The sequence below is a fragment of the Notolepis coatsorum genome (assembly GCF_963971535.1).
Source record: "Notolepis coatsorum genome assembly, contig: SCAFFOLD_1120, whole genome shotgun sequence".
NCBI classification, from domain to species: domain Eukaryota; kingdom Metazoa; phylum Chordata; class Actinopteri; order Aulopiformes; family Paralepididae; genus Notolepis; species Notolepis coatsorum.
In genome coordinates, this window is record NW_028169273.1 from 18145 (window position 1) to 44917 (window position 26773).

A 26773-nucleotide genomic window follows, 5' to 3' on the forward strand; every position below is an offset into this window, starting at 1 on the left:
GAGACAAGCGAATTTATCTAACCTTTTGTCAAAACCGACTTGCCCGTAAGGAAACCTACACATTTTTTGTCGAATATCCCTGATGGAAATGTTCCTTGTCAAGCCTGTGTACAGTGTCAAGGCATGATCAAAGAGAAATTCTACACGCACCCGAAAACGGGCAAAAAAATACCTGTTAAAGGGCGTATTACGTGTAATTCATCCAATCTGGTGTATCTGCTAAAATGCCTGTGTAATTTTTCTTATGTGGGGAAAACAACCAGAGCCTTTAAAACAAGAATCAGTGAACACAAGTGTTCTGTGAGAAACACAGATAGAACAAAGAGTTTTTTTTTTTAATTTAAATAAGTAAAGGGGCTCAATTAGCCCTATAAACTACGGGCATGTTACATATCAAGTTTCTGGTAATGTAATGTATTTTTGCTTTTGCTTTTGTTTTTTATATATGTTGTATATTTGTATAATTTGTATTTACTAACAGACTCTATTTTGATAGGTCTTTCCTTTGGTCATTGAGGACCAATAGACTCAGGCACACCTACGCCGTGATGCCATTTCCTGCCAAGTCATTAACCACCTGTGTATATAACCACCATCTTGACTGCATTTGCATTGCAAGCTATAACACTGACGAAGGAATAAGAATTCCGAAACATGTTTGTTTCAGGCTGCCATTAAATACTTGAACCTGAGAGTGCTGGTCCAGCTTCACTGCTTCTTTTTTATATATCACTTAATGGGATTTCAGCACCCAGTGTCGAATTTTGAGAGCGCGGTCTATCTTGACAATTAATATATATAATATATATAACATAGGTCTAGTAGTTTTTATACATTTTAATGCGGAAATGTCTTTAAAACCAAAGTCACTTTAATAACCTTTATGCAAACAATTCACATTTAAAATGTCAAATGTATTTCCAGTTTTGTGTATATTCTGTGGAACTAATATTTGCATTTCTTTCTCCAGTATATTCAGAAGATCAGGTGCAGTTGGAGGAAACACAGCATAATGCCACTTGACCTTGATATCCCTTTCACTACCACACTACAGACGGTTAACCTTTCACTACCACACTACAGACAGTAGTGTGGTAGTGAAAGGGTTAACCGTCTGTAGTGTGGTAGTGAAAGGGCTAACCGTCTGTAGTGTGGTAGTGAAAGGGTTAACCTTCTGTAGTGTGGTAGTTAAAGGGTTAACATTCTGTAGTGTGGTAGTGAAAGGGTTAACATTCTGTAGTGTGGTAGTGCAAGGGTTAACCGTCTGTAGTGTGGTAGTGAAAGGGTTAACATTCTGTAGTGTGGTAGTGAAAGGGTTAACCATTTGGTAGTGTGGTAGTGAAAGGGTTAACATTCTGTAGTGTGGTAGTGAAAGGGTTAACAGGGTTATACAGAGCTTCCCTTCTTCTCCCATAGAAAGGTATTTCCAGAACAGTGGAGGCATCATATGTGCACCACAATGTCCTCCAGAGGCTTGCGTCTGAGGTCAGGCACGGTGGCGTCTTTAGCGGGGTAACCGACAGGAAGAAGCATCAGCAGCTTCTCATTGGCTGGCCGTTTGAGGAGGAGCCTAAGCTGGGGGCCACAGTTGAGGGGCGTCGATGTCACAGTCACCAGACCCACGTTCTGACAGGGGATTGGTTAGAATGAGTGGCAGTCACACAGACAGGGACAACACAAGAACAAAGATCCAGTTTGGTATGTTTGTGCATTCGGTCGGTCCGCATCAACATGTAGTCGGAAACCGCATTAACACTTTCACTTCCACACGACAAAGCGACAAAGGGTTAACCCTTTCACTACCACACTACAGAAGGTTAACCCTTTCACTACCACACTAGAGACGGTTAACCCTTTTTCAAATGCAACTATAACGACTATCATCATATGCTAACTAGGTGATTATAGCTATGATACAATACTATGGCCCATTTGACATCGACTATCTATCGCTCAATATGTGTTAAAGAATTTTTTTTTCATCCATACATTCTCGTTTTATACCGTGGTGAATATGACTATAGTTTTAGAATAATCCTGTCTAATCCCAGAAAACGACGTTATGCAGCAATTTGTGCAATTCACTAAAAATTTTGCCGTTTCTCGCCTGTACACGCTACTATTTCAAAATCACATCTATATTATCGGTATTATATTTATTATATGTTTCATCATGAATGCATGAAAGGGTGGGGGGGCGGTAGTTTTTTTATGCTTTGATCGTCACCAACGACACACGTTGTGGAGTAACGTTACACACATATATTGTGATCGAAGTGAAATCATGGTTGGATCACAGCAGGATTGATACCATATAGGCCTTACCTTCAATAGGATGTACCCTGTAACGTTTGGGGCTTTTACTCTCTCTTAGGAGTAAAGGCCCTAGAGCCACCCTGGAGTATTTCACCCTGTCATTTTTCCAGGTTGTCCTGATTGCTAATTGACGCCTGCTGTGTTTTGTTTCCCTTTTATAGTAACCAATTGTTTGTTCTTTCATTTGTCAGTTCTTCACCAGTGTTACTGTGAGTAGCTGTCCACGGGGAGAAGTATCGCTCCAGGCCGGGAGGATATCTCGCCCGTCGTTTACATTATTGTTTAATATTGTTTTAATTCCTTTTGTTGTTTTTTGTTATTCATTATCGCTATTGTGGTTCTATAAAATAAAAGAACACATTGTTTGAGAAGAGCAACTACCGTCTCTGTTCCCTCCTTCTATCCTGCTTTTGGGTTCAACATTCCTACCTGAATCGTAACAGAAGAACTGACCATCATCGACCCAGCGGGTAGAATCCGGACGGCGCTGACGGCGCAGGAGGTCCTACTGGACAAAGTCATCCGCGGCCAGACAAACAGGCTTCAGCGGCAGCGGCAGTAGCAACAGCCATGTCTGCATTAACAGCGGCTGAGACGGCGTCTGCGGCCGTAGCGGCGGAGGTAACACCACCGCCTATCCGAGTGGAGACACCAGAGCGCTACGGTGGAGCTCCAGCGGGCTGCAGAGAGTTCGTCACGCAGTGTTCACTTGTTTTCGGCTTACAGCCTCTCACTTTTCCCACCGAACTTTCCAAGGTGGCGTATATTATCACTAGGGATGGGTACCGAATTCGGTACTTTTGAGGTACCGAACCGAAACACGTCGGTACTACCGAGTATCGAATCAAGTGAGATAAATAAAAATAAAAAAATTATTTTTTTTTAATTTTTAATTTTTTAAATTTTTTCTTTTCATGTCAACGTTCACACGCACAATATATGCTTACCTAGGATTTGACTTGATTCAACAACAAAGCAGTCGGAGCAATGACAAGCCGAAAACTGTCGAAATTGTAGTTATTTGAAGTTTGGATTTTTTTTTCACGACTGAGGTAGGTACATTTAATTTCTTGAGACTAAAGTACCGAAAAAAGGTACCGTTGGGTACCGGTATCGATTCACAGGTACCGGTACCGGTATCGGTTCAAATGTGAAAGGTACCCATCCCTAATTATCACCCTGCTGACCGGCCGCGCTCTTTCTTGGGCCACGGCAGAATGGGAGAGTGGCTCGGCAGTCTGCACCAGCGTTGCTACCTTTACCCAAGAGTTACGGAGGGTCTTCGACACCTCCCGGGTAATTGCCATCTATGAGGCAGGTGGACGACTCACGTCCTGTCGACAAGGTAGCTGCTCGGTGGCCGACTACGCCATTGAGTTTCGCATCGTGGCCCGAGAGACGGCTTGGCAGGAAGGCACCGTGTGTGTTTTCTTCGTCCAGGGGCTCACGGAAGAGATGCGGGATGAGCTGGCTTCCCGGGACCTTCCCGAACGTTTGGATGACGTCATCGACCTTTTGATCCGTGTAGACAACGTTGCCGAGAGCGAGGCCGGGAGAGGGAATCATTGTCACAGGTACCCTCCCGACTCCCTCTCGGTTATGAGACACCTACCCGATTTCCACGGGAGAACGTGGGTGACGAACCCATACAGCTGGGTGCTATGCACCTGTCCAACGTCGAGAGGCGCCGACGTATTGAACAGAAGCGCTGCTTCCACTGTGGTCGCACCGGTCACCGCTTTAACATTTGTCCTGGTATTTCCGGAAACAGGAGCTCTCACTAGGCTTGGGAGGGGTACTAGCGGGAGGGCATTTATCCTCTGTCACCAATGAGTCTCATAAAAAAAAATGCACTATTGGGTGGGGTGTTCATCTTAAGCACGCTCAGGCCTTGGTAGATTCAGGGGCAGCGGGGAATCTAATGCACGAGGGTTTAGCCCGGGAGTGGGGGGTCTCTTTAGAGGGTTTAAAGGAACCTATTCCTGTTCAGGCCCTTGACGGCCAACCTTTGGGTAATGGCCTTATTACTCAGCGCACAGCGCTGGTGCGTTGCCGGGGGTCAGTGGGAATCATTGCATTTCTATATCATTGTTTCACCTCATTCCCCTATTGTTTTGGGTCATCCTTGGTTGGTAACAAATAACTAGAGCTGGGCCGTTAACGGCGTTAACGTGCTGCGTTAACGCTATACTAGTATCGCGCGATAATATAATTAACGCATTACATTTTTTTTTTACCTTTATTTACCAGGGTAGGTTCTCTGAGCACAGATGCTCTTTTTCAGGAACGCCCTGCTTCACATTCACACAGTTCCATTCACACCTGGGAGCTGCCCAGTACAACCACAGTTGACACCATTGGCCACTGAGCAACTCCACTGGAGCAGTTGATTCAAGCCATGTCACATAGTTCAAGTTTGAAATGCTTCTTTCTGTTTTGCTCCTGAGAGTGTGCTAGATACTGTACTGTACTGGTAGTATTATTTATTTGTGTTAACTTCTGAATAAAACAACTTATTAAACACAAGTACATCTTACTGAACATTATTTTGATATTTACCAATTATCATAGCAAAACAGCTTTTTCAAACAGTCTGTAATGCATTTTGGAAACGGGAGATGGGCTCATGGTGTAATGGGCCACCTGGCCTGAGAAACATAAGGAGGAAAGAAAAAGTAAGGACTTACTTCTGGTCATTATTTGGGTAGAACACACATATTTTGAATGCCTTCGGCAGATAATTTTTTTTTGAGCCATTTTAATCTAGATTAATCTAGATTAAATCCAGGATTGCAGATAGATTAATCTAGATTAAATCCAGGATTGCAGATAGATTAATCTAGATTAAAAAAAATTATCTATGCCCACCTCTACAAATAACCCTTGTATTAACTGGTCTACGGGTGAGCTTTCGCTGGAGAGAGGCGCTGTGCCGGTCTCCATCGAAGGTTCTCTGTCTCCCTCCAGGGTGGCCGTAGGCGCTGCAGATTCTACGTCATCTCCTAATCCCGATTTAACAGGGGTCCCCGGTATTTATTGGGATCTGGCGGAGGTTTCTAGCAAAACTCGTGCCATACGACTGCACTATTGATCTCCTACCCGGTACCTCTCCACCTCGGGGTCGTATGTTCTCTCTCTCTCGCGTCCTGAGACGCTATCCATGAATAGCTATATTGAAGAAGCACTGGCCGCAGGTCAACTACGTCCGTCTACCTCGCCTGCAGGGTCTGTTTTTTTTTGTGGCTAAGAAGGATGGTGGCCAGCATCCCTGCATGGATTATTGTGGTTTAAACAATGTTTCTATTAAGAACCGTTATCCTTTGCCTCTCATGGACACCGCCTTTAAGTCACTACAGGGGGCGCAAGTTTTCTCCAAACTTGATTTACGTAATGCCTATAACTTGATTAGGATTAGAGAAGGAGATGAATGGTTTAACACACCCAACGGGCATTATGAGTATTTAGTCATGCCTTTTGGCTTAGCTAACGCCCCTGCAGTCTTTCAAGCGCTGGTCAACGACGTGCTGCGGGACCTAATAGGAGTGTCGGTCTTCGTTTATCTAGATGACATTCTTATTTTCTCTCGTGATATATCGCAGCATCAATTGACAGGTTCTCCAGCGTCTCCTCCAGCATCAGCTGTTTGTTAAGGCTGAGAAATGTGTGTTTCATACAGACACAGTGTCCTTTCTGGGGTTTGTATTAACCCGGGGAGATCTGCGTATGGATCCGGCTAAGGTGAGTGCGGTCCTAGACTGGCCTCATCCCTCTTCACTCAAACAGTTGCAAAGTTTTTTAGGGTTTGCTCATTTCTATAGGCGATTTATTCGTAACTTTAGCGCCTTAGCTGCTTCCTTAACAGCTCTCACAAAAGCATCTCTCCCAGGCTTTGACTGGTCGCCTCGAGCAGAGACAGCTTTCTGTGACCTCAAACGTCGATTTACCTCCGCCCCTGTATTGATCCACCCCGACCCGGAGGTTCCGTTTCTGGTAGAAGTGGATGCTTCCGATGTCACAGTGGGGGGGGGGGGGGGGGGGGGGGGGGGGTGCTCTCTCAGAGATGCTTAAAGGACGGTAAGGTGCATCCTTGCGCTTTTTTCCGCGTTGTCTGTCCTCGGCCGAACGCAATTACGATGTGGGGAATCGGGAATTATTGGCCATTAAACTAGCATTAGAGGAATGGAGACAGTGGTTGGAGGGCGCTGCACATCCATTCATTGTGTGGACCGACCACAAGAACCTGGCTTACATTCAGGGGGCTAAACGCCTTAACGCTTGCCAGGCTAGGTGGGCGTTATTCTTTACACGCTTCTGCTTCTCCATCTCCTTTCGGCCCAGGCCAAAAAACTTCAAACCTGACGCGCTCTCTCGCCAGTTTGATCCTACGGACCGAGAGGAGAAACCCCATCCCATTGTTCCCCAGGCCCTTATTCTTGCTCCTGTGTCATGGGGCATAGACAGGGTGGTAAGGTCGGCACTTCATTCCTCTCCCCAAACTCCCCATAGCTCGGGAGACGGCTGACCTAGTGGTGCAGCATGTGTTTCGGGTCCACGGGCTCCCTTTGGATATCGTGTCTGACCGGGGTCCTCAGTTCGCCTCCAGGTTCTGGAAAGCGTTTGCTTCCGGTCTCGGTGCCTCCGTCAGCCTGTCATCTGGGTTTCATCCCCAGTCTAACAGGCAGATGGAGCGCGTCAACCAGGATCTGGAGGGCGTTCTGAGGTGTTACGTCGCCGGTAATCCAGCAACGTGGAGTCGGAGGCTGGCGTGGGCAGAATATGCTCATAACACCCTTCTCTGTTCTTCTACGGGGTTATCTCCCTTCCAGTACCAATATGGATTTCAACCCCCCCTTTTCCCGAGCAGGAGCAGGAGGCAGAGGTGCCCTCTGTCCAGGCTCACGTGGCTCGCTGTCGCAGGACCTGGAGCCGGGCTCGGGCGGCGCTGCAGAAGGCCTCTGTTAGGGCTCAGCATCAGGCCAACCGCAAGCGTTTTCCGTCCGGGACAGAGGGTTTGGCTTTCAACTCGGGATCTTCCCCTCCAGGTCGAGTCCAGGAAGCTGGCCCCACGCTTTGTGGGTCCCTTTAAGGTGGTTCGTCGGGTTAACCCAGTGGCCTACAGGCTGTTACTCCCAACTTCCATGCGGGTTCACCCGACGTTTCACGTGTCTCTTTTGAAACCCTTCCTTACGTCGCCCATGTCCCCGCCGCTCCCCGCTGTTTTTCCGCCCTGCATCCTTGATGGACAGACGGTCTACACTGTGCGGAGGATCGTGGGTTGCAGGCGGAGGGGTAGGGGGTTTCAGTTTTTGGTGGATTGGGAGGGGTACAGGGTAGAGGAGCGTTCCTGGGTGCCTCAGAGGGATATCTTAGATCGCAGTCTTATTGATGACTTTCGTCGACTGCATTCCGAGGCCCCTAGGTGAACGTCAGGTGCTGTTCGTCGGGAGGGGATACTGTAACGTTTGGGGCTTTTACTCTCTCTTAGGAGTAAAGGCCCTAGAGCCACCCTGGAGTATTTCACCCTGTCATTTTTCCAGGTTGTCCTGATTGCTAATTGACGCCTGCTGTGTTTTGTTTCCCTTTTATAGTAACCAATTGTTTGTTCTTTCATTTGTCAGTTCTTCACCAGTGTTACTGTGAGTAGCTGTCCACAGGGAGAAGTATCGCTCCATAATGTTATTCATTATCGCTATTGTGGTTCTATAAAATAAAAGAACACATTGTTTGAGAAGAACAACTACCGTCTCCGTTCCCTCCTTCTATCCTGCTTTTGTGTTCAACATTCCTACCTGAATCGTAACAGTACCCCAAAAAGAATATTCCAATTATCTGATCGCGAGTCCCAGTATTGGTGTCGATCGTGTCGCCAACATAATCCACCACACATCATGCACCGGGAGCACTTGACGCTTCTCAATCCGACCGTTATAACCCCCCCCCCCCCCCCCTGATTGAGTTAAAGGTGCTATAGATAACATCCAGCCAGTAGATTACACTGCACTAGACTAGAGCACCAGTACGTCATTTATCCAATCAGGTGCATTCTATGTGAGGAAATGGGTGAGGGGGATACACATGTAAACACATTTTTTTTTAAACTATGAAGTCATTAATCAATAATTAATTTTGTTTTATGATTACTCTATATAAAAAAAACTATAGCACCTTTAAACCCACATTCATGATTCAAGATTCAAGAATGTACTGCCACTTCAACCACAGGTTGCTACACATTTGTCTCATTTGCTTGACAAGGACGTGTAAAACATAATGGCAAAAATCGACTTTGCAAAGGTTCTATGAGGTAGGAAATGTAATCAGCATGTATATTAGGGAACAACAACAGAAAACTCTATTAGGGTGAACATTTGTTTAAACAAAAGCCAGTTGTTCACAAGGGAAACTCCATTGGATACGTTTAAAATTCAACTGAAAATAAATATACAGTGAGACTGGCAAAATATTACTGTAATTGATTCTTTACCTGTAATGCAGCCAATAGGATCCCGCAGGATATGGAGACACTGATTTCATTGTAGTAGTGAGTCTTTTTCTTGCCGTTGGGCAGAATCCCGTAGGTCTGTTTAAAGATGAGGACCAGGTACGGAGCCACATCCAAATACTCCTTTATCCAGTTGGTTCTGAGAGAGAGAGAGAGAGAGAGAGAGAGAGAGAGAGAGAGAGAGAGAGAGAGAGACAGAGAGACAGAGAGACAGAGATAGAGAGAGAGAGAGAGAGAGAGAGAGAGAGAGAGAGAGAGAGAGAGAGAGAGAGAGAGAGAGAGAGAGAGAGAGAGAGCATAGTGTGGGCTACATCTACTATACAGGGTTCCCAGACATTGCTAAATGAAATTCAAGGTCTTTCAACTACTTTTCCAAGCACTATTTTAAAAGATGTATAGAAAGATAAATCTGATCCAATATTTATGGCTTAAAAAACCAATGTCCGACAATCAGTTACACTTTAAATGAGAACAATTATATGAGGTGAAAATTGCTATTTTCAACGAATTCCAGGCCTTGACTTTTTAATTTTTTTTATCAAGCACTTTAAGCACTTCAATGACCTTGTGCGAACCCTGCCTATAGTGTGTGTGTGTGTGTGTGTGTGTGTGTGTGTGTGTGTGTGTGTGCGCGTGTGTGTGCGCGTGTGTGTGCGCGTGTGTGTGCGCGTGTGTGTGCGCGTGTGTGCGCATGTGTGTGTGCATGCTCACCTTAATCTGGCCAGATCACTGACCCACTTGTCTCCCATCCTCTGGCGGTAGTTGACCTCCTCCTCCTCCTCCACCACCAGCCTGATCTGGTGCTTGGTTTCTGGGTCAGACACCACCACGAAGGTCCAAGGCTCTGTGTGAGCTCCGCTAGGGGCTGTACCTGCCCAGGAGGGAGGCAGGGGAGAGGGGGTGAGAGGCAGAGAGAGAGAGAGAGAGAGGGGGGTGTCAGAGAGAGAGAGAGAGAGAGAGGGGGGGGTGTCAGAGAGAGAGAGTGAGGGGGTGTCAGAGCAAGGGAGTGAGTGAGTGAGTGAGTGTGTGTGTGTGTGTGTGTGTGTGTGTGTGTGTGTATTTGAGAGAGAGAGAGAGTGAGAGAGAGATTTTAGATTTTATTAAAAAAACTTTATTTATATACTAATACTACAAGTGATGCAACAATACAAACAAATAAATACTTTACATCTCAACAAAAAAAAAAAGAAAAAAAACATGCACATTTTAAAACTGCAAACTCCAAACCACATAACCATAATTCCTAAGGTTGGTATAAATGGTTGGTGCTCACGTAGGGGATGCTGAATTTGAATTGTAATGTCATGTGAATTTTCCCCTGTGAAAAGCTTTCTAAGTGATCCAAGGTTCTGGGTGCATCAGAGAGAGAGACACCGGAGAGGCACTGTGGAACTGCAGTTCTGAGAAGAACGTCTCTAGAGTCACCTTTCCCTGTGTGGTGCTACACAGCAGGCCTGTGTGTGTGTGTGTGTGGCAGGCTGCAGTCAAATCCTTTCCTGTGGAGAATTAGGCCAGACTTATCAGATGGCCCTCCTCCTTCAGCCTCGTCTTGTATGCTCCTAAGGTTCACCAGGTGTATATCACAGGGCAGAGAGGATGCCAGGGGCTGAAAGGAGAGCAGGGGGACTGAGATGCTCTCTGGACTGACAGCCATGGGCAGGAGAGGGTGATTTAAATAGAGGGAGGTAATATGGCTCAACAGGGACGGGTAGCTGACTGCACCGCCTCTCTCCTACTCTTCCCTCTCTCCTCTTTTCTCCACCCGCAGTCTGAACGAGCTAGTAGTCAGTCTGTTATCTGTGACTCCCTGTCCAAGGCCTCTGTTGTCATCCTGGTTCAGACGCCGATCCAATATTACCTCCAGCTCCCCGGTGTGGAGACTAGCAGCCCCCAGGGACTGCCCAGAGAGCAGGCTGAGTCGTGAGCTCGAGTCCTGGATGTAACCCATGCTGGTCATAGGGTAGAAGTTAGCCTGCAATGGCAGCTTGGCCATCGTCCTCTGAGGCTGGATCTGAAAGCCGTTGAGGTCGGTGTAGAACGTGTCTCTGCTGCTGATGTCCGAGCTGATCCTCATGGCCAGCTCCTTGTTGAACTCTCCTCTGATGTCTACTAAGTTAGTGAGCTCCACAGACATACCTTCCAACCCTTGAACATGGTAGAGGTGCTGGTAACAGGAAGTGATGTCAGAGAAAACATCCCCCCTGGTGACTCTGATGAGAGGTTTGCTGGAGGAGTAGGGCGTGGCCTTCCGGTCGGCGTCTATTCGAAACCCAAACGGTGCATGCTTCCGCGTTCGCGTTTTGCGCTCTGATTGGCCACTGATGTTTCTGGTCGCACCAATCGTGTGACGGCAAGTTCTTTCGCCGGTTAAGCTTAGGCACTCTTTCGAAATTGGTTAAGGTTAGAGTTTGTCTTAGAGCAGGGCAATAGACCACCAGCCCTGATTCCAAACTCTAACCTTAACCAACTTCGAAAGAGTCGCCTAAGCTTAACCAGTGATAAACTAGGCGTTAGGTAGTTTGCTGCTGGTCGAGGCGGAAATGGGCGCGTCACGCGATTGGGCGCACATGTCACATGACCAGAAACGTCAGTGGCCAATCAGATTCGCAAAACGCATGCACCGTTTGGGTTTCGAATAGACGCTTCCAGTCGGGCATGAACAGATACGCTCCGCTCTCGTCTCTGCTGGACGTGGTTCCGTACCACAGGAACTGGACCTCGACTTTGTGTTCCGACCCGCCCTCCTGAAGCTGAGAACTCTCCATAAGCCCAGTCTTCACAGAGCTCCATATCTCTATATGAGTATTCTTGATGATCAAAGATGTTTCAGCCTCCTGGCCCTGGTGGTGGGACACCTTGAAATGTTCAGAACTAAGTGACAACTCACCAGTCCCGTCATGTTGTAAAAAGTCATATTCTGCTTCCTGGGCGATGCCCGACAGCGCCTCACTGAGATGATAGATAGACATACCTGAAACTGGGACCTGAGGTAGGAAAGTCAGTCAGTGAGGTCAGGGAGCAAATAGCTCTTTTCTTCATGTCCCTTGCCCCATTCAAATTTAAAGTGGCCACTCTAAAAACACTGCTCATTAGAAATAAAGAGTAAACCACCCATATGAACAATGTAACCAAAACAACAAAACTATACTGATTCCTCCCCATCATCTTCTTTTTTTAGGTCCAGCTTAACCTTCTGTAAAATTGTCCTCAACCTGTATATTTCTTGGTCAGAAAAACGTCCATCTCCTTTACACTTCATATTTTTCCTGGCTGACACAGTGAACATCTCCCTATCTGGAAAGAACTTTCCTACTTCTACACCCTTCCTGTTTTTTGTTGTCTGTAAAAACATTCTCATTTCAGCTATTCCATAGGAAGATTTAGCTTTTGCATCTAAAGATGCATCACTCCCTCAATCATCAGACTCATCTCCAGAGCTTTCATCCGACCCTGTGCCCTCCTGTGTACTACTGTTTACTTTTTTCACATCCGCTTTCTTAGCTTGAGAGCTTGTCAAACTGTTTACATTTTACTTTCTTTTCTGCTGAACGACCTTCATCTTGTTCTCCTCCTCCTCCATGTCAACATCCACTACCACTCCTTCCTCCACTCTGACCTCCCCACCTGTGTCCCTTGACTCTGTCTCATCTACAGGTCTACTTTCCTCCTGGTTAATTATAGTGTCCTTGCAAGCCCCTCCACCCTGTCCTTGCATATCAACTCCACCTTCACCATCCACCCCATTTTCACCTCCATTCTAATTTTTCTCTTCCACCAACTCCCCCCCCCCCATCATTTTCATCCCCACCATCTTCTTCCTGTACTGCTTCACCCACCTTGCCTATGCCTTCCTCGTTTGTATCACTCCCATCTGTTCCATTAACCGTTTCAGAAGCCTCTCCACCACCCCTCTTCCCCTGTTCTCCACCACCCTCACCATCTTGATTCAACCCCCATGCTGTTTTCACTTTTTTTGTTGTGTCCTCCCCAGCATTTTCCCCAGTACTAGGCCCCTCTCCTGGGCAAGACTTTCTCAGATGCCCCTCTTTACCACAGCCAAAACATTTCATATTATGCGTTGTTGCATAAATAACATAATCAAACCCGTCTACTACCACTTTAAAATTCAAATCCAGCTCCTCCTCGCGTTTGTTCATTATTATGAACGTCTGCCGTCTGTGTGAAACAACATGTTGCAATTCAGGCGCTTTGCAACCTGATGATATCTTTTTTACTGGAGATAAAAATGTTCCATATCTGGCAAGTTCTCTCAGGATAAGCTCATCATTTATCAACGGGGGGACGTTCGCCAATGTCACCCTCTTCGCTGACATTGTGAGCGGTGTCACTAACACGAACGTGTCATTTATAACTAGACCATTGATAATAACAGTATTTGCTTTAACCACATCGTCTACAAAGATAACAACGCCGCCGTTCATCCTCGCCACAGACTTAATACTTGGAGCTCCTACCTCCTTTGCAACAGCAAGACAGCTTGGCGAAAGCCATGTCACTGGCAGCGGACAGCTGACCAAGCGAGCACTGACTCTGCACAACGCTACCAAACCACCAACAACACACAACCAGTCAAATAAAGTACAGTCTAATTCACAACTTGAAACACAACACATAAATAGAAAAGTTAGAAACTCACTCGTACCGCAGTCTCACACCCCAAATTCGCTCCGTCTCCAAACACACCCATGCACACAGAGAGAGAGAGAGAGAGAGAGAGAGAGAGAGAGAGAGAGAGAGAGAGAGTGAGTGAGTGAGTGAGTGAGTGAGTGAGTGTGTGTGTATTTGAGAGAGAGTGTCAGAGAAAGTGAGTGAGTATGTGTGTGTGTTTGAGAGAGAGAGAGAGAGAGAGTCAGAGAGAGTGAGTTGATTGATTGATTGATTGATTGATTGAGTGAGTGATTGATTGATTGATTGATTGACAGACTTTTAACAGATTGCAGAATGGGTAGAATACAGTACGGCTCAATACACACAAAAGGGGATGCAGACCAGATAAATACTTTCGTCTTGTTTACATCAGGGTCCTCCATGAGGGGGAGTGTCACAGAGAGTGAGTGAGTGAGTGAGTGAGTGAGTGAGTGAGTGAGAGAGAGAGAGAGAGAGAGAGAGAGAGAGAGAGAGAGAGAGAGAGAGAGAGAGAGGGGGGGCATTGTGTGTGAGTGTGTGTGTGTGTGTGTGTGTGTGTGTGTGTGTGTGTGTGTGTGTGTGTGCGTGTGTGCGTGCGTGCGTGCGTGCGTGCGTGCGTGCGTGCGTGCGTGCGTGCGTGTGTGCGTAGCGTGCGTGCGTGCGTGTGTGTGTGTGTGTGTGTACTGTATAAGTGCATGTCCATGTGTAGTGCAGGTATATCCTCACATGCTCACATTCATCTAGGTGTCTATTTCGCTGTCAATAATCACATGTAGCAACACACACATACACAGACACACACACACACACCTGCGGTGCGGATGATGTTGTCGATGACCTCGCGTGGCACCGGCTCGGGGCTGATGTGACGCACGGACCTCCTCTGCTGCAGCAGCGTGTGCAGGTCGTGGGACCTCTGGAGCATCTCCTCCACGGGGTAACGCCTCTGAGGGCAGGGCACGTGTGGGAGGTCCTTGTCCCCGCTGTCCGCCCAATCAGCGTCCTCTGAAATGATGACAGGTGAAGGGGGGAGGGACCACCAGCAATGATTAGATTGATTAGACAAGAGCTCGCGGGACAAGTGTGTTACTTGCAAACCAGGGTATTACAATTATCGTAGCGTGTTTGTAATCGGCCCTCCTTTTGGTAATACAGATGGAATACAGATGGAATACAGATGGAATACAGATGGAATACAGATGGAATACAGATGGAATACAGATGGAGGGTCCAAGGGAATATTATATTAAATATTTAAAAAAATATAAAAAAAATAAAAATAAACTGTGTGCCAACAATTCCTCGTAAATTACGTATGCTAATTTAATAGGGAAGTAGCACTGTGCTGTACATTGCCGTAAAACTCAAGATGATGTACTTTTTAGCTGCACAAAATGTACATTACAGTTAGGAATTTAGCGTGGGCCACACAAATTGGGCAACGCTGCTATAATCCCACCAACAGTCGAGTTTCAAACAAAATATACACCTAGGTTAACATAGGTGATCTTAGTGAGAGGCTCAACTACAATTAAACATTTCCAGGGCAACATATATATTTTTTCCAGGATATTTGGTCATTTTTGTACATTTTGTTATGTTTTCCATGACTGGATTTACAGGTTTTTCATGTTTTCCAAGACAAGTGTGAACCCGGAACATGAAGCAGCAGAACACTGATGTCCTAAATGTTAACCAAAATGTAAATGTTAACCACACTCCATACACACTCAGGGATTAAAGTGATTCTTGAGTCTTTCTCGGTCTCTCTTGAAGCCGTCTCTGGAGTATAGTAGGGTGAAGGGCGGTCTCAAGCCTCGCTCAGAGTGCAGCCTGCCATGTCGGAGGACAGTGGGAACTAGAAGAATGCACTGAGTAGAGAGCACACCTCCGCCGAGGCCTAACAATCACCCCACTATGCTGGTACGTTCACATGTAACATGTTACTGGGTACAGTAAGGCTGAGACCACTTATCGATATATCGGTAATTATCGATAACTGCGTGATATCGATAAGTGGCGTCACACTTTTTTAAAATTTTTTTATATAATATATACTTTATACTATACTAAAATACTAGGTCTTGTGGCATGTTTGAGTTAAAACATCCCCATTTCATGTAAATTCAGTTGAATTGCAACTCTGCACTGTGCATTCAATATGCAGTGCACTCCTCCATCACATCCAGAGACCACCGACTATAAAACGAGAAGGATCACTGTGGTCGTTTTGAATGGGGAAATCTGTAACACTAAATATGGCGGCAACAACAAAGAATTGCTGCAAAATAAACATACATTTGTTGTTTAAATAAAAATAAATAAAAAATAAAAAATATATATATATTTATTTTATTTATATATATTTTGAATACTAATAAAAATATCAATATTTATCGATAATTTGGTCCCGATTTACCGATTCTTCCAAATGGCATATCGTCACAGCCTTACTGGGTAGATGGCAAGTGTTGTGAAGGATCAGATTAAACCGAATATATATATTTATTTATGGATATATATTTAATAGTGCTGTCAGGCGATTAAAAAAATTAATCTAATTAATTACAGGATTTGTAATTAATTAATCCAATTAATCGCATTTTAATCGCATAACCATTTTATGCCTGATATTCTATATTCTATAATCATATTTCAAATTGCATGTGTCCGGATGGCAGAATTCAGTACTGTATCTACAAAACCTTCTGTTTGATCATCTTCCATCTATTAATTTGCTTAGATTTTTCAGGTCTGGTCAATTTGAGCATGGTGTTATTCACAGTCAAAGATAACAAAAAAATATTAATATTCTCATTTGGTTCATTACAATTTACTCAAAATAAAATTTTCATTCAATCAATCACAGCGCAGATTGAGTGATTGAATGAAAATGTTATTAACAGATTGCAGAATGGGTACAATACAGTACGGCTCAATACACACAATTGTTAAGGGGATGCAGATCAGAGAAAGACTTTCGTCTTGTTTACATCAGGGTCCCCCATTTTCAATTCATAATGAATTGTAAGTAAGGGTGCAACTTGCACTGTGCAATCCATTCTTTGTGGATCTAGCCCACAGTATTTCTGACACTGGGAATACATTCCCTGAGATTCATAGATGTCCCTAGAATCAGATACCAAGAACATGCAAATGGACCATATTAAAAAACATCTGTAAATGTGTATTCTACATTCTTATGGAATGAATGAGATACAAAAAAAATATTATATAAAAAAAAAAAAAAAACGTTTTTTTTGTAATTAATTTTGAGTTAATTTTCATAACGCGATAATTTTCTGTGTAATTAATTAATCTAATTAACGCGATAAACTGACAGCCCTAATATTTAATAGTATTTGTATATCGTTTGATATCCCTTGTATATTCTTTGTACATATACACTGAATATCCCTTTAGTCTACTACAGCCCATAATAGTTCATTCTCTCATTGGACAAGAACCTGGCGCCAGCAGACAGGCCCCTTGAGTCAAGTTCAATAGTGCCGACGAACATGTCCCAACTAGCCCCGGTTCCGCGTAGGAATACGGCTACCGAAATACGAATGGTACTATTTGTTCACCGTGCATATAAATAGGGCGCAAGTAAAGTAGAACTTTCTTTTAGTCCATTAGTCCTTTACCCTCCAACCTAGTAACAGACGTGAAGCCTCACCCACGACCCACGTGTGGTGCAGTATGGCCTATTTTGGCCCCAGAATAGGCATTGAGACCTCGTGTAAATTCATAGCTGAATTGTCATAGTTTGGCACTGTACCGTCGAGTGGGACGTATTTCTATTAAGTAATAATAGTCTATTATGTATGGTGCATCGTTCGGTTAAAGTTCTAAAGTGAGCAGCACCCCCATCGTTCCTCACGTTATCTAGAGTCTTAACCAGGCTGGGCAGACCACGCGTGGTGCTTTCATCCGAGGAGTTCTGGGCGAGGACGAGTGGACCTGCACATTGGATTACCTACCCGGACGACTGCTGAGCCTATACGGCATGGAATATCTATTTGCTTTGGGTGCTTTGATTTGTGGAGCGGATAACAGCCAACGCCAGTGAGTGTTGGAATTACCCCCGAGAGGAGCCCAGGTGAGACGGCGCTCAACCCAGACCGAGGCCGCCTCGCTTCTCCTTCGTTGTGGACCTACAGCTACCGTCTACAAGAGGGCCCAAGTGTATTCATCTGTGGATCAAGATCCTGCGGGCACTGTTTTCTGTACCTGAATTCTCCCCAGGAATCGTTGGCCAGATGGGATGCAGCTGACGGCTCTCCAAACCCCCCCCCCCTTGCTGACTTACAACCAGCAGGACCCCTTTAGTATCCCGCTATAATCCTTAAGTACCATCGCTATAGTTTCCCTAAAGATCCAGGTTGTATACTTGCTTCCTGCGTAACCAGAGATTGGACATTCAGTGTTGATTTGCCTACGAATACTCATTTGCCTTACAAGTGCATTCAAATCATAAATGTAATTAAGTGAATGTTGTATATACCTTTTGCTATATTAAACCTTCGACTGTTATATTTGTGTGGACCTGGTTTCATATGTGGGAAAGTGTTCATCATACTTAGATATCGTGTACTGGATGGCCAGAAGTTAGAGTACATCAAGCGGTAGTGGTTTAATGATACCATACTTATCAATACAGTCAGGGAATTGTACCCCTCAGTTACAATTGGTCCTTCGAGCCGGAGGGTAACTAGTGTAATATTAATATAGTGTTATTAATATTGAAATGGCCTATGATGAACACTCCACGAAACGGTCCTCCTAACGTAGAACGCCCGCGGCGCAGACGACAGACACCTCAGTACTTAGAGGATTACGCTGTCAGTCAACTACCTAGCCTTCTACAGACGGTAAACGCGGTAAAAGTAGAAAGTAAAATTATGTCTGACCTTAACGACCAGGTTACCCCGACCACAGAGGCCCTAGTGGGTTCTAATGTAACTGACCAAGCTCACGGTGGGGACCAGGAGGGAACAGACATGCCTTTACCCCCCGCCAATACCGAAGAAGTAGTCCCCGACCAGCTCCGGAAGGAAGACAACCCTCCAGAGGTGGAACCCTGCACGGAACAAGATGAGGAGAGCGCCGAGGAGATAGAGCTCCAGGACTCCCCAACGAGGACAGCCAGGAGCGGCTCACCTCTACAAGCGTCTTCCCCCAGCGAGGCGGAGAGGATGCTGTCACAGGCGTTCCTCGTCAGCCTGACAGCCTCTACCGAACGCGATCGACTCCAGGGTGAACGCGATCGACTTCAGGGTGAACGCGATCGACTCCAAACACAGCAGCGGAGCGAAGAAGAGCACATACACCTGGAGATGAGACGCCTTCAGACGGAAGAGAATATGGCAAGAGACCGGTCCAACACCCAGCGCGCCGCTGATGGTGCCCAAAGAGAAGCAGAGCGCGACATCGCTCTCATCCAGCGCGAAGCCGAGCGCGACAGACTACAAGCCGAGCGCGACAGACTACAAGCGCAGCTAATGGAGCAGCTGATCACCAGGGCAACACCCTCTCCCTCCGCCAGGGGTTCAAGGGCCTCGTCGAGACAACAGTCAAGGGCAGCATCCCCTAACCGACCAAGCGACCCTGAACTTGACCACCAGAGAGAGCCTATACCCCCCGCAGACCCCCTTCCCCGACCGGTCCAAGCGAGACCCAGCTACAAGGAAGGAGCAGCATACACTGCGGAGAGGCTAAATAAACGACTACAGGATCTAGAGGACCTGACAGAAGAAGAAGAGGGAGAGGAGGAGAACCAAGCCCGACGACAGCACAGTACTCCACCGGACCAGGAGGTCCAGTACAGCCCAGGCTATACCCCCGCGGCGCTGCGCTACAGACCCCCGACTCTATTCACGGGTGAGCATGACGCACGACCAGCCCCGAGGAACAGCACCTGGACCAGCGGGCCATGGTACCCTGCCGGTACCAGCCCACAGAGAGGCGCAAGAGGAGACTCGCCTAGGAGGCCTCTCTCCCAACGCTCACCGATGTGCCAGCCATCCACGGCGTCATACATTGGCACACCGACGTTTCCAGACTTCACCCATGAGAATCGAGCACAGTACACGGAGCTCCGGATGTGCTTAGAAACAATGATGGTGGATGTCGTTGACGAACGCCACAAGTATGCAATACTACTGAAGCACCTGAAAGTACCCCGAGCGCACAATATAGCGCTAGCCTATGCCACCTCTACGACCCCATACACCGCGGCTCTAGCAGCGCTGGACCAGAGATATGGACGTATATGGGATTACGTAATCCAAGAGATAAGGCATATTGACCGCCTACCCCCAGCAACAGACAATCGCTCACTAGACGACCTGTCTATAAAAGTGCAGTCCCTGGTAGGGATGCTGGGAGCGCAACGAGAAAAGGGTATGCACGAGCTATACGCCAACTCTAACGTCGAGAGGATTTTAGAGAAGCTGCCGCCCGCCAGACAAGAGCGCTTTAGGCGGCAAAGAGACCACCGTGATCCTAACGGTCCCGAACCATCCCTCCTCGATTTAGCCGATTTCCTGACGAGAGAAGTCAGCAGCCTACGCTTGGATACATTTGTGCGGAGCACACCAAGCTCCAGAGAGGGACCTAGGAGAGTAAACGATGGAAGAAGATCAGTGACTGTCATGCACCAATCAGAATCAGTACCGAGCAGTAAGAACCACAGTACCCCCTCGAGAAAAGAGAAGTGGAATATGGTGTGCCCGTACTGCGAGAAGGAACACTGGCTGTCACAATGTGACCTGTTCAAGAAGATGAATGCAGAAGAAGTGAGTCAATGGATAAAGTCCAACAGGCGCTGTTACCGATGTGCGCGCAGTCACATGGCAGCCGAGTGCCGCCTAAAGAAGAGGTGCAGTCGGTGTGACGGAGCCCACCTAGATGTCCTACACGACAGTAACAGAAGAAAGCCTGCACCTGCACCATCGAGCAGCACAAAGGCAAGTGTCATGTACATTGACCCCGCCAGCAGCAGCGGCGCCCAGGTGCTCTTAAAGGTAGTCCGTGTAACATTGAGCCACCAAGATAAAGTCATGGACACTTACGCCGTCCTTGATGACGGGTCAGAGAAGACCCTTCTCCTCGCATCCGCTGCGGCCCAGCTGGGACTGCGGGGGAGCGAGAACCAGATGACGATTCGGACAATAAGAAGAGATTTAAAGACGATAAAAGGCGAGAATGTCTCCTTCACTATCACAGCAAGCGGGCAGCCAGAGAGACGGTATAGGATTACAAATGCTTTCACCAGCCAAGAAATAGGACTATCACAGTACACCTACCCCATCGCCAAGCTGATGGATAAATATGTGCACCTGCGTCAACTACCTATCCCGCTCATAGACGGCGCCACCCCGACCCTGCTGATAGGCTCCGACCATGCAGACCTCATAGTCCCGATAGACCGGGTCCATACAGGACCCAGAGGCTGTCCTGCAGCAGTCGAGACCCGCCTAGGATGGACACTACAAGGCCCCCTCGCTAAATCTCTCAACCGAACAGCAGCCACTAGCTGCCTCCACTCCAGAGTGACAGAAGAAGACACCACTCTCCTGCAGCATGTCAAGAGGCTATGGACACTAGAGACAATGCCCTTTAAGAACGAAAAGAAAGACATTCGTTCTAAAGAAGACATTTACGCCATAAACCTCCTCGAGCAAGGGACAAAGAGAGTCACAGTCGGCGGAGTGATGAGATACGCAACTCCACTCCTGAGGCGAGAGGGAATGCCCACCTTTCACGCCACGAAAGAAGCTACGGAGCGGTATCTATTGAACACAGAGCGGCGTCTAGCCAAAGACCCCGCTCAAGAGAGTGTGTACCGCGCTGAGATTGAGAAGCTAATCACAGCGAGACACGTAATGAAGATTGACATTAAAGAGGCCGATCAGACGACCGAATCATGGTACGTGCCGCACCACAAGGTCCACCACAACGGCAAGGATCGCATTGTGTTTAACTGCAGCTACCAGATCGGATCCCAGAATCTGAATAAAGAGCTCTTGCCCGGCCCCACACTCGGCCCCTCTCTACTAGGCGTGCTACTACGCTTCCGCCAGGACAAGGTGGCTATCAGCGGGGATATCAAAGGGATGTTCCTGCAGGTGAGACTAGTGGAGGAGGATAAGCCCCTACTGCGGTTCCTATGGAGAGAGAGGATCGGAGATGAGCACCCAGCCATCTACCAATGGGAAGTCCTCCCCTTCGGAACCACATGCAGCCCGTGCTGTGCTACATTTGCACTGCAGAAACACGTCGCAGAGGACCCAGCAGCAGATGAAGAGGTCCGACACAGTGTGAAGAACAGTTTCTACGTGGACAACTGTTTACAAAGCGTTTCGACCCAAGAAGAAGCCGAGGCTCTCCTACTCAAGCTACGCGCCTCCCTGATCAAAGGCGGCTTTGATCTCAGGCAGTGGGCCAGCAGTGACCCGCAAGTATTGCGCAGCCTCTCCCCCGCGGACAAGGCAGCCAGTAGTGAGACCTGGATGGCGACCATCCCAGGAGAAGCCCAAGAAATGACACTAGGACTAGTCTGGCGCTTCAAAACAGACTCGCTCCACTATAGACACAAACCCCTGACCACGGAGCAGGGAAGGTCGACGGCGATACCGACCACCAGACGGAGTGTGTACAGAACACTCGCCAGACAATATGACCCGTTGGGATGTATTCTACCTTACACCACCAGGGCAAAGATGATTGTACGAGCACTATGGGACAAGGACCAGGGCTGGGACGACCCAATACCTGCACCCCTTGCCTCCACATGGAGAGAGTGGGAGACGGAACTCCGCTCACTCCCAGGCGTCAACATACGCCGCAGCTACTTCCCACCCACAGTGAGGCCAGAGACATGCAAGATGGATCTACACGTCTTCAGCGACGCCTCCGAAGTAGCCTATGGATCTGTGGCCTACTTGCGTGCCCAAGAGAAGGGAGGAGAGATACACACCGCTTTCATCCTGGCTCGCTCAAGAATAGCCCCACGAAAGCAACAATCTATCCCGCGTCTAGAGCTCTGCGCAGCCCTAGCAGGAGCGCATCTAGCCACGTTAATCCAACGTGAACTCACCATCCCGGTGCAAAGAACAATCTTGTGGTCAGACTCTACGACAGTACTCACATGGATCAAGTCTGATTCATGCAGATACAAGGTCTTCGTGGGAGTCAGAGTCACAAAGATTCAAGAGTTAACAGAAGCAGCGAGCTGGCGGTATGTGGACACCAAACACAACCCAGCTGACGTCATCACCCGGGGAATGTCCCTAGATGACCTCACCCGTCACAACATCTACAGTGACGGACCAGAGTTCCTCAAGCTCCCGGAAGAAGAGTGGCCTACGCCCACCCCACGGGAAGCGAGTAAAGAGGAGGCTGAAAACAAGAAACCTATGTTCTGTGGATTGAGCACAGTCGCCTCCACAGCCCCCAACATAGATGATTGCCTCACCCTACAGAGTGCGCAGATAAAGACATCCCTGTGGCACCACCCAGAGATTCAGCCCACCACTGACATTTCAGCAGCTGACTACGAAGAAGCAGGACTTCTTCTACTACAACGAGCCCAGAGAGACTCGTTCCCCGATGAGCTAGACTGTCTACAGGGAGGAAAGCCCGTCCCATCAGACAGCAGACTGCTCCACCTGGCACCCGAGAGTGACGCCCATAATCTCATCAGAGTGGGTGGTCGTCTGCGGAGAGCCCCCGACCTACCGGATGACGTTAAGTACCCGATAGTCTTGAACAGCCGACACAAGGTCACAGAGCTGATCATAAAGAAATACGACGAGGATGTGCACCACACAGGAGCAGAGAGAGTCTTCGCAGAGATCAGACGTCGCTATTGGATACTTCAAGGGAGAGAAGCAGTGCGACGCTTCCAGCGAACCTGTCTAGACTGCCGAAAGTGGCGCGCGCAGCCCAGCATACCCCGGATGGCTGACCTACCTCCCTGTCGCCTCCGACTCGGCGACAAGCCCTTTCACTCCACAGGCATGGACTGTTTTGGCCCGTTGTATATAAAGAAAGGAAGAGGAACCGAGAAGCGGTGGGGTATTGTATTCAAATGCATGACCACCAGAGCGATACATATCGAACTCCTTCCAACCATGAGCACAGACTCATTCCTTATGGCCTTCCGAAGATTCACATCGCGGAAAGGAAAACCGTCTACATTGTTGTCTGATCACGGGACAAACTTCAAAGGCGGAGAAAGAGAGCTGAGAGAGAGCTTCCAAGCTATGGGCCCAGAACTTAAGACCCACCTCGCTCCATCCCAGATTGACTTCCAGTTTAATCCCCCGAACACACCCCACTTCGGTGGAACCTGGGAACGAGAAGTACGTTCTATAAAGACAGCCCTGTACGCCGTGCTTGGGGCCCAGACTGTGGCGGAAGAAGTCCTAATGACAGTCCTCACGGAGATCGAGGGAGTATTGAACTCCAAGCCCCTCGGTTACGTCTCAAGTGATGTAGCAGATGTCGACCCAGTCACCCCCAACACACTCTTGATGGGGCGGCTGGACCCCGCGCTACCCCAGACAATGTACAGGCCTGAAGAAGCGAACGGCCGAAGAATGTGGAGGTACAGTCAAGTACTGGCTGACAAGTTTTGGAATAGCTTCCTACTCCACTATCTACCGTCTCTACAGACCCGCCAGAAGTGGGTAAAAGAGAGAGACAATTTGACAGAAGGAACAGTCGTCATGATTATCGACCAGTCACTACCCAGAGCTATGTGGCCGGCTGGCCGCGTAAGCAAAGTGATCACCGGTGCCGATGGCAAGGTCCGAGCAGCTGAAGTGCTCGTCCAAGGGCGAACTTACACACGACCCGTGGCGAGGCTAATAGAACTGCCAAGACTCCCAGACACTATCGATGACGACCATGACCCCATGACTTTGTGAGTTGACTGACCCTTACAGCGGACCTTGAGTGGTAGACAGTGCGGTTAATCTGTCTCTGCTTAGCTAATTAGGTGGGACTAATTAGGGGGCGGCTGTTGTGAAGGATCAGATTAAACCGAATATATATATTTATTTATGGATATATATTTAATAGTATTTGTATATCGTTTGATATCCCTTGTATATTCTTTGTACATATACACTGAATATCCCTTTAGTCTACTACAGCCCATAATAGTTCATTCTCTCATTGGACAAGAACCTGGCGCCAGCAGACAGGCCCCTTGAGTCAAGTTCAATAGTGCCGACGAACATGTCCCAACTAGCCCCGGTTCCGCGTAGGAATACGGCTACCGAAATACGAATGGTACTATTTGTTCACCGTGCATATAAATAGGGCGCAAGTAAAGTAGAACTTTCTTTTAGTCCATTAGTCCTTTACCCTCCAACCTAGTAACAGACGTGAAGCCTCACCCACGACCCACGTGTGGTGCAGTATGGCCTATTTTGGCCCCAGAATAGGCATTGAGACCTCGTGTAAATTCATAGCTGAATTGTCATAGTTTGGCACTGTACCGTCGAGTGGGACGTATTTCTATTAAGTAATAATAGTCTATTATGTATGGTGCATCGTTCGGTTAAAGTTCTAAAGTGAGCAGCACCCCCATCGTTCCTCGCGTTATCTAGAGTCTTAACCAGGCTGGGCAGACCACGCGTGGTGCTTTCATCCGAGGAGTTCTGGGCGAGGACGAGTGGACCTGCACATTGGATTACCTACCCGGACGACTGCTGAGCCTATACGGCATGGAATATCTATTTGCTTTGGGTGCTTTGATTTGTGGAGCGGATAACAGCCAACGCCAGTGAGTGTTGGAATTACCCCCGAGAGGAGCCCAGGTGAGACGGCGCTCAACCCAGACCGAGGCCGCCTCGCTTCTCCTTCGTTGTGGACCTACAGCTACCGTCTACAAGAGGGCCCAAGTGTATTCATCTGTGGATCAAGATCCTGCGGGCACTGTTTTCTGTACCTGAATTCTCCCCAGGAATCGTTGGCCAGATGGGATGCAGCTGACGGCTTTCCAAACCCCCCCCCCCCTTACTGACTTACAACCAGCAGGACCCCTTTAGTATCCCGCTATAATCCTTAAGTACCATCGCTATAGTTTCCCTAAAGAACCAGGTTGTATACTTGCTTCCTGCGTAACCAGAGATTGGACATTCAGTGTTGATTTGCCTACGAATACTCATTTGCCTTACAAGTGCATTCAAATCATAAATGTAATTAAGTGAATGTTGTATATACCTTTTGCTATATTAAACCTTCGACTGTTATATTTGTGTGGACCTGGTTTCATATGTGGGAAAGTGTTCATCATACTTAGATATCGTGTACTGGATGGCCAGAAGTTAAAGTACATCAAGCGGTAGTGGTTTAATGATACCATACTTATCAATACAGTCAGAGAATTGTACCCCTCAGTTACAGCAAGAGTAACAACATTTTTCGATATTGCCAGTCTCAACAGACTCTGGCTATAAATCCACAGGGTGGCACTAGAGGAAAGGGTACAGGGTCAACTAAATAAAAAGGTTTCTCCCTCTAGGGGTCATTACTTTTTTACATTTACATTTAGTCATTTATCTGACGCTTTTATCCAAAGCGACTTACAAGTTCTGTACGACAAGTCATCAGGAAGGGTACAACTCTATCAGCTGAGTAACAATGTTCATCAAAGTGTTGAGTGTTACAGTGTAGGTTAGTTTATTAGGAGAAGTGCATGACAGTAAGGTTAGTTAGGGTTAGATCTTTTCTTATTTTATTTTATTTTATTTTTTTCATTATTTCAGATAATGGTTGAAGAAGTGAGTCTTTAGTCGACGGCGAAAGATTGGACGGGTTTCGGCTGTCCTAACTGGGGTGGGTAGTTCATTCAACTATTCCCCCCCCCCCCCCCTGATTGTGAAGCGACCTTGGGTTCTATGAAAGGCACTATAGAAATTTGATCTATTATTATTATTATTATTATTATTATTATTATTATTATTATTATTATTATTATTATTATTATTATTATTATTATTATTATTGTGGGGCAAGGACTGAGAATAGGCGACTTCTCTTTGATGACCCTCCCGGCAGGGTGCGATCCACGGGGGGAGCTGGGTCCGCTATAGCTCCCCTAGATCAGACATCAGCTCCCCTGAAAACATGATTTGTGATTTTTTGGGGGGTCTCTAAATTACTGAAAATAAATGCTACTTTTGCCATGCATTTCTCATTTTTCTGTAATTTTCTGTATCATCATCGTGTATAATAATAAACGTATGCTATTTTGGATGTATGATTAATGATTTGCGCACTAATTCACAC

General features: G+C 47.1%; 1 protein-coding gene across 1 annotated transcript in view; it reads right to left on the reverse strand.

Annotated features, from left to right (window-relative positions):
• Window positions 1–1443: 1443 nt before the first annotated feature.
• iyd (iodotyrosine deiodinase) overlaps window positions 1444–26773 on the reverse strand; it is a gene marked incomplete at both ends in the record, with an annotated part of 40805 nt that continues 15475 nt past the window's right edge. Inside the window, 4 exons of the mRNA XM_084339584.1 lie at window positions 1444–1626; window positions 8801–8957; window positions 9530–9689; window positions 14276–14470. Coding sequence (XP_084195710.1) covers window positions 1444–1626; window positions 8801–8957; window positions 9530–9689; window positions 14276–14470 — 695 coding nt within the window. The remainder of the gene's footprint in view (window positions 1627–8800; window positions 8958–9529; window positions 9690–14275; window positions 14471–26773) is intronic.